General features: G+C 64.4%; 3 protein-coding genes across 3 annotated transcripts in view; 1 reads left to right on the top strand and 2 right to left on the bottom strand.

Moving 5' to 3' along the window:
* PAXX (PAXX non-homologous end joining factor) overlaps positions 1 to 490 on the top strand; it is a 1,357-nt gene extending 867 nt beyond the window's left edge. The window contains exons 4-6 of the mRNA XM_007458959.1: positions 48 to 119; positions 267 to 351; positions 451 to 490. Of these exons, the coding sequence (XP_007459021.1) occupies positions 48 to 119; positions 267 to 351; positions 451 to 490 (197 nt within the window). The remainder of the gene's footprint in view (positions 1 to 47; positions 120 to 266; positions 352 to 450) is intronic.
* Positions 491 to 1,389: 899 nt separating this feature from the next.
* On the bottom strand, positions 1,390 to 3,262 carry CLIC3 (CLIC family member 3). Its single transcript, XM_007458958.1, is given in 7 exon segments — positions 1,390 to 1,548; positions 1,627 to 1,793; positions 1,874 to 1,980; positions 2,101 to 2,224; positions 2,319 to 2,377; positions 2,379 to 2,428; positions 3,227 to 3,262. Coding segments are annotated over 7 exon segments (702 nt in total).
* A 3,593-nt stretch (positions 3,263 to 6,855) lies between these two features.
* The window catches only part of ABCA2 (ATP binding cassette subfamily A member 2), a 23,519-nt gene continuing 22,623 nt past the window's right edge, over positions 6,856 to 7,751 (bottom strand). Inside the window, exons 49-51 of the mRNA XM_007459008.1 lie at positions 7,576 to 7,726; positions 7,295 to 7,501; positions 6,856 to 6,891 (exon numbers count right to left, since the gene is read on the bottom strand). Coding sequence (XP_007459070.1) covers positions 6,856 to 6,891; positions 7,295 to 7,501; positions 7,576 to 7,726 — 394 coding nt within the window. The remainder of the gene's footprint in view (positions 6,892 to 7,294; positions 7,502 to 7,575; positions 7,727 to 7,751) is intronic.

Below are 7,751 nucleotides of genomic sequence, written 5' to 3'. Positions count from 1 at the left end.
TCACTGGGGTCCCCCTGCTGGGGCCTCCCTTCCTGCTTTCTCCCCAGCTGCTGCAGAGGAGATGGCCACCAGCCCCAGGAATAGCTCCCGGCAGGTGGGCCCTCCGCTCTTCTTACCAGGTAAGGCCTGTCATCTGTGACTTGGGTTGGGTGACTCAGTTTCCCCAGAGCAAGCCTCAAGCTCCAGAGAGAGGATCTGTCTGTGTGGAGAATCCTGTGAATCCTGCTAGATTCAGGAGCCCCCCTCCCTCATCCTCTTTTCCCCAGACCCGGATCCTCAGAGAGGTGGCCCTGGACCTGGGGTCAAGAGGCGGTGTCCGGGAGAGTCTCTCATCAACCCTGGCTTCAAGAGGTGCCCACCCACTCCCCCTCCCTCTTGTGCCCAGGGTCCATCCCTGGACCCTGCCCGCCCTTCCACACCCCCATGGTGTCATTCCCTCTTCTCTCCCAGCAAGAAACCAGCTGGTGGTGTAGACTTCGACGACCCCTGAAGGTGCAGCAAAAAGTGTGACCGTCGGGAGGCTGCTTGCCAGGGGAGGGGCAGCCCCTGGGACCCTCCCACTGGCACCTGCCCATCCCGCTGCCAGGCAGGAACAGGCCTGCTCCTCCAGCCCCTTCCCCATCAAATAAACATCTTCATCTGGCGGAGGTCACAGAGGTCAAGGCCAGGATCTGGTTCCTGGGGGCTGGCTCCGGTTCCTGGGGGCTGGCTCCAGGAGAGGGCTCGGGGATTGCCAGGCCTGCGGTCTGGGCGTGGGGCCGCATCAGGCTCTGCGCTCCATGGTGGAGCTGCCCACCTCTCCCCACCTGCCCAGCTGACCCTGCCTGGCCAGCCCAGGAGCCAAGAAGGTTGTGTGAGGTGGGGCTGGGGCTCTGAGAGGCTAGAACTCTGCTCTTGTCCCTCCGGGCACACGCCTCCCTGATGCAAACCCCACGTGATGACCAGGGAGATGGGGGTGGCCTGCCTGCCGCCTCCCTGATGCAAACCCCACGTGATGACCAGGGAGATGGGGGTGGCCTGCCTGCCACCTGGGACAGAGCTGAGGAATGTGGGCCCACCCTCCGGCCTGGAGACCTGAGTTGCCCAGACAGGGCTCTGTTCCCCACCCTCCCCAGCCATCCTCCCGCCCCGCCCTGGCCTGACTGGTTTGGGAGCCCAGTCCAGTCCCGCCATCCCTGAGGAGTGGGGGTATGGACCACGCCCCGCCCACTGAGCTTTCTGCCGGTCCTTCCTGGCAATCATCTGGAGCTGAGCATCTCACGGTGGGAGTTTGGGGGTGGCAGAAATTGCGGAGCTTCTGGTCCTCGTAGGTCCGTACCCGCTCACTGAGGCAGAGATGCCTTTCTGGGGCTTCAGAGGAGCGGGCGGGTGGCGGGGGAGGCGGGCACACTAGCGGGGGCGTACGGCGGGCCGGTAGGCCGCCAGGATCTCAGCACTGTGTGGACACGTGTAGTTGAACTCTTTCTCCTGCAGGGCGTCGTCCAGGTAGCGGCGGACGCCGCGCAGCTCAGAGGGGGTGGGTGCCTGGCGGAAGTGCGCGCACACCGTCTGCGGGCGAGGGGCGCGGTCGGGGTCTCCTCGAGGGTCTGCCCCACCCCGCCTTGCCCCGCCTGGCCCGGCGCTGACGTTCACGATGTGCAGCAGCCCGCAATCGGCCAGCGTGAGCTGGTCGCCGTCCACAAAGCGGTGGCGTGACTCGCGCAGCTGCGGTTCCCGCGCCAGCTCGTGCTCCGGGGGCGCGCGCAGGTAGCTGTCCAGCTTGGCGAGGGCGCACAGCAGATGCTGGTACAGGGCTGGGGGCGGGGAGCGCGGTGAGGAGCCGGCCGGGGGCGCCACTCCCCCCAGCCTCGCCGTGTCTCCGGACCCTCCTCACCATCGTCCAGTGCGGGCACCGGGTTCTTGATGAAGGCGGAGAATTTGTGAAAGATGTCATTGCCCACCGCAGTGGACTCCCTGTATCTGGGCGCTAGGCTGGGGAATCTGAGGGTGGAGGGGTTTTGGGTCAGACCCTTGCTGTCCCCCGCGGGGCCCTGGACTCTGTCCTGGGGGTGTCCTGCCTGAGGGCCCCATCTTGCCCCTCCCACCGCACCGGGCCCTCACTCTGGGGGGCCCAGCGTCTCCTCCAGAAACTCCTCAATCTGCAGCGTGTCCGTTTTGGCATTGCCGTCATACAGCAGGACGGGCAGCTGTGAACCCGGGGCAAAGTCTTTCAGCACATCTGGGGCACAAGGGCACAAAGCAGGGGGCAAGCGGCTGGCCCGAGGAGGGCCAAAGTCAGCGAGGGGTTCCCAGGACAGGGTTTCCCGGGGCAGGGGCTCACCTGCGGGGGTCCATGGTGGCGAGTGTGAAGGACACGCCCTTGAGAAGCAGGATCGTGGGGCCTCTGACAAGAAAGGCAGTGAACCACGCTTTCACCGTCCTGGCTCGCCTGGATGGGAGGTGTAGGGGGTCGTCGGAGCAGGGAGCACACCCAGGAGCCCCGCGGCCTTCCACTGCTAAGAGGTTGGAGCAAGGCTAGGGCTCCAACTCAGTTGGGCATGGCCTGGACAAGTGGCTGCGAGGGCCCTTCACTCGGTCCCTGGGAGGTGGGGAGGGCTGCAGCGCTGCTGAGAGCCTGGAGGCTGGGCCAGGACACTGGGGTGAGGGGTGCAGAGGCAGGAGCCTGGCTCAGGAGCTTGATCCCTCGGCCCTTATTTTCAGAGCCTGGGCTGAGGCTAGGCCCCTGGGCACCAGGCCCTGCAGGCTGGTCGCAAGGGTGGGGTGGGACAAGTGAGCTGTTTTCGGAGTGATTCACGTTGCTGCACCGGGTACCTCGTTGCCCCGGGCTTCAAGGGTGGGAGGAGGCCAGGCCCTGGCAGCCCCTCACTGGGGTCAGCAGATCTAGGCACGGAGGGCTGCCTGGCACAGCTCCTCTTCTGCTGCATTGACCCCAGCCTCCATCGGGCCTCGGCCACTGCTCCCTGCCTGCTACATGCCCCCCGCCCCCCAGGAGCTTTTCCTTCAGGAGGGCTGGGCTGTGCCCGGAAGTCAAGGCTGGGAGTCAGGGTGAGGCCACCCCAAGCCCTTTGGGAATGGTTCACCGGCGCTACCCCCCTCGCCACCCCCACCTACACAGCCTCCAAAGGACAGCCAGAGGCCAGCGCAGGGCAAGGGGTGTGGACCCTGCTGCAGAGACCCACCCTTCAGCCCTCCCCAGACCCTCCCAGCAGCCCGGCCAGCCCAGCACCTTGACAGAGAGCCGGAGCTTGGCGGTCTCAGCCATGGTGGGGAGCTTCGGGCGGCGGCAGGGCCTGCGCGGGGACCTGCGGAGCTCCCTTTAAGGTTCCCCGAGCGCCCCGCCCTCCCCGGCCCGGGAGCCCGCCCTGCGGAGTCACCTAGGTGGCGCACAGGCAGCCAGGGCAGTGCCGGCGTGAGGGTGTGACCGTGGAGAACTGAGTGCTCGGAGCTGGACCGGGGGCGCCACGGCTCGGGGGCCGGAGTGGTGGAGGAAGCCAGTGCACTGGCAGTCGGGGTGCCGACCTGGGAGGGGGCAGATCTGGAGCAGGACCACCCCCACCGTGAGCCCAACAGCCCTCCCTGCAGTGGACACCCCCGCCGCCTGTGAGGGTTCCCAGCCCAGAAAGCCGAGGAGCGGGAGGGAGATGAACAGCCCGGCCACAGCCTGTTTCCGCATCTGGGCACTACAGGAGTGATAAACCCTTGGGAGGGACGCCCCCCTCCCACCTACTGATCTCCGTTAGATAAGAGTCCGCCCCCGCCCAGGGCAGGGCCCACATTCCAAACGCGCCCAAGGGGGACTGGCCGGGCTCAGGTGTCTTTACCCGGCCGACCCCACACCCCTGCCTCTCCGTTGTGGGCTCAGGGCGAGTTTCTCCCTGCTCTTAACCTTTGAAAGAAAGAACGCTTGGGGTTAGAAGCCACAATCTTCGGAGCCATGGGGACCTACCCCCCTCCCCCCTCCCCACCCCCCTCCACCTCCCCACCCTGGACTGGAAGGAGGCCAGAGGAGGCTGGGGGAGTTGGCAGCCTCACAGGTGTGCGCCTGCCGGCCCGCCCCGATAGGGGCCACTCACCGGACTTCCCCCACTGGGGCCCAGCGCCTGGGGGGAGGGGGGCTTAGGGAGGAGCCATCGTGGTGCAGCGCCACCTGGTGGCAGCTAGTGGGATCTGCCTGGCGCCTTCCACTCCAAGCCCAGGGCTTCGTTCCCCCGTCCAGGCCCCCAGCCCGACAGACCCTCTCCCGAAGCAACAGTGGTCAGGGCTCCTGGCAGAGGCCCCCTGAGCCTGGGGCTGACCTCGACATACTGTGGAGTTGGGGCCTGGACCACCTGCCACCACCATGGGGCTGCTCCTCAACAACTGGGGGGGTCACCCCGCTCCCTTCCTGCTTCCCTGCCACACAAACTGCCACCCTGGAGAAGGGCCGAGGCCCCTCCACAACTGCACCTGTTCACCAGATGTTCTGTGTGTAAAGCCACCCTTACACATCCGTTAGAAAAATGGTGACATGGACAAATGAACACGTGGTTCAGAAAAAAGGAAATAAAACACCAACAGAATACATAACAGTGTGTTTCGTTGTACACGTGTTCCAAGAACAAATCAGAACAACATACATACGGTTTGTGCTTACAACGGGCAGAAATGTGGCAACCATATTCTTGGCAAGCGTGTGGGGAAACACTCTGGGGGCGTCCCTGGTAAACAGCAGCTGCCATCGAGTCGTCCCCATAAGTACACGAGGGACAAACGGGTGTGCAGTCCCCCAGGGTGTGGCAGAGTCCTGGTGCATCCACAGGAGCGGATGGAGGAGGTGGGTCTCATTAGCCTGAGATTTACTAGTGTTACGGGCTGAACTGTGTCCCCTCCAAATTCATATGAAGTCCTCCTCCCCAAGCCCCCACCCCTCAGAATGTGACCGTATTTGGAGAGGGGGTCTTTACAGAAGTAATCAAGTTAACAGGAGGTCATTATGATGGGCCCTAACCCAACATGACTGTGTCCTTATAAACAGGGGAAGGACTTCCCTGGTGGTCCAGTGGTTAAGAATCTGCCTTCTAAAGGTAGGGGACGTGGGTTCGATCCCTGGTAGGGGAACTAAGATCCCACATGCTATGGGACAACTAAGCCTGCACGCCACAACTACTAAGCATGCAGGCCACAACTAGAGAGAAGCCCACGCACCACAACGAAGATCCTGAATACTGCAACTAAGACTCGACACAGCCAAAAATAAATGTTTTTAAAATATATATTTACATATAAAAAAGGGGGAGATGTGGACACACACACACACACACACACACACACACACACAGAGGGAGAGAACCCTGTGTGGAGGTGGAGGCAGAGGTGGGGGTGACGCTTCCAAAGCCAAAGGCCCCAAAGAAAACCACCAGCACCTGGGAGGGCAGGGAGCAGACCGTCCCTCACAGCCTCGGGACGCTCCAACCTGCCAACACCTCGATCTTGGGCTTCTGGCCCCCAGACAGTGAGAGTAAATGTCCGGTGTTTAAGGCGCCGCGGTTGTGGTACTTTGTTATGGCAGCCCTAGCAAACCAGGCCAAGTGGGAGAGAGAAACCCAGCAAACTGGAAACCTCCCCATTAGTGTATGTTACTCTGAGCCTATGCTTGTGTGTATCCTGCAAGCTGACCTCTGACGTGTACAAACACAGACATTCAATTTGTGTCTTCTATCCATTTGGATTATGTGAAATTTCTACCATGTTTCAAAGTTTTTCAAGAAGTGAGAACCTATGGTCACCAACATTAACCAGACCACAACCTACCCCAGCCACTTGCGTTGTCTCTAAGCAACCCTCCCCGCCGTCCCTGCCATATCCACAGGGCAGCCCCCGAGGGCCCTTGGGGGCTGCCCGCCCGCCTCCTTTCACAGTCCCTGCGGGGCAGGCTCGGCCCGAGGTCCCAGGGCTGCTGTCCTCGACCTCATCCCTGTGTTGGAAACTTCTCTCCTGAGCCCGGCCTGCAGGGGGAGGAGCCCACGCCTCCTCCAGGCTGACCCAGGCACCCTCCCCCACCCTAAGCCCGGCCTACGGGGCAGGGGCTGTACTTTGGCATCCAGCGCGCCCACCTTCACCCCACACCCCACCCTACACACGCAAGCTGGCGTGAACTTTTTTGTTTATTTATTTAAAACAAACATCTGTGCGCTCCGTAGGGGCTCCGTAGGGGTCTGGCTCCCGGGTGGGCGGGCAGGGGGCCAAGCTGGGTGGGAGAGCAATGGCAGCTGGAGGGGGTGGGGAGGGGGTCCGGCCCCTCACCGGGCCGGTGGGGCCAGCTTCTCCGTTCCTGCTACCCGGCCCACTGCCCCGTGGCAGCCCCCTCCCCGGCCCACGACAACGGCTCCCTGTGGGAAACCAGGGTGCCGAGGCTCGTCCTAAAGCAAGATGAACAGGCGCCTTGGGTGGGACCTAACCCCGCCCCCCAGTCCCAGGCTGGCAGCAGCCACCATCCAAACTGGGTGCAAGAGAACAGCCCGTTCAGGAGGGCAGGGGTCGCCAGGAGAAGTCGGGCGGTACCTGGCAGCCCGGGTCACCCCGTGGCCCTGGGGGTGGTGGGCAGAGCTGGGCGGGGGCGAGGGGCTGGCCAGACCCCAAGGCTTTAAGGCAGAGCAGGGTGAGGGTGTGCGCAGCCCGGGGCCGGGCCAGCCTTTGGCACAATGAGGGGAGGGCGGCGCGATGGCCGAGGAGGGCGGGGCTGGAGGGGCCTGAAGCCCTTGGTCCTGGACCTCCCACTCCAGGGCCTTGGCAGGCGGACACTGGGGGCACGGGGTGGGACCTCAGCCACCGCCCAACTTCCGTTCCCACAGCGTGACCTTGACCCAGCTCCGGCGGTCAGCAGAGCGTGTCCGTGTTGAAGGAGAGCTGGGCCTGGGGGACAGGGACAGGCCTGGCTCGGGCGTCTGGCCCCGCGCCTGCCCCAAGCCGGCCCGAACGCAGGCTCTGCCACCTCTGTCCGCCCTGAGCTTCCTCTCAGTGGTCAGCTCCCCGCGTGGCCTGTCTCTGCCAGGCCGGTGGCTGCTGTCCCCAGGCTCTGCTCCCCCCACCCCCACTCTGTCTCTGAAATGCCCTCCGTTTCCCAGCTGTTCTGGGGTCTGTGTGGGTCTGTCTCCTCTGCCTGTGCCCTGTGTCCACTATAGTCCTGAGCATCAGGCGGGTCCCTCTGTTCCCGTGAGCTCAGGACAGCAGGGGGCCCGGGGCCCGGGCCCCACCCCCATCCCGAGCCTGGGCTCTCCGGCCGGCTTGGCTGCCCCGACTCTCGGACCCTGCTCACCCTCTCCTCCTCGAAGCTGACGAGCCCCTCGTCCTCCGTGTCCAGGTCCTCGGGCTCGTCGGCCGCGAGCGCCCGCAGCTCAGTGGTGGGGGGCCGAGGCCGGAGCAAGCTGAGCAGGCGGCCCAGCGGGGGCTGCAGCGCCGAGGGTGGCTCTGCCTCCTGCGGCTCCAGGTTGTCGCTCTGCTTCTTGGCGAAGTTCACGAACACCTGGTGGGCAGGGACGAGGGGGTGGGTGGGGGCCAGCCCAGGCGGGCCCGGCGGCCCCCGCCCAGGGCACTCACGTTGTCCAGGGTGGTCTGGCTGACTGAATAGTCCTCGAGGCCCAGCACGCCCACCACCTGCTCCATCTTGCCGAACACCTGTGCCAGCGAGACGTGCTCCGACTTCAGCTGGTACTGCACCTTCGTGTGGTGCCGCTCCTGGCGGGGCACGGGGTCAGAGGCCGCTCAGGCAGTGC

This window comes from Lipotes vexillifer, unplaced genomic scaffold (genome assembly GCF_000442215.2).
Source record: "Lipotes vexillifer unplaced genomic scaffold, Lipotes_vexillifer_v1.1 scaffold636, whole genome shotgun sequence".
NCBI lineage: Eukaryota > Metazoa > Chordata > Mammalia > Artiodactyla > Lipotidae > Lipotes > Lipotes vexillifer.
The sequence above is the reverse complement of the archived record's forward strand: the minus strand, read 5'-3'. Positions and strand labels throughout refer to the sequence as shown.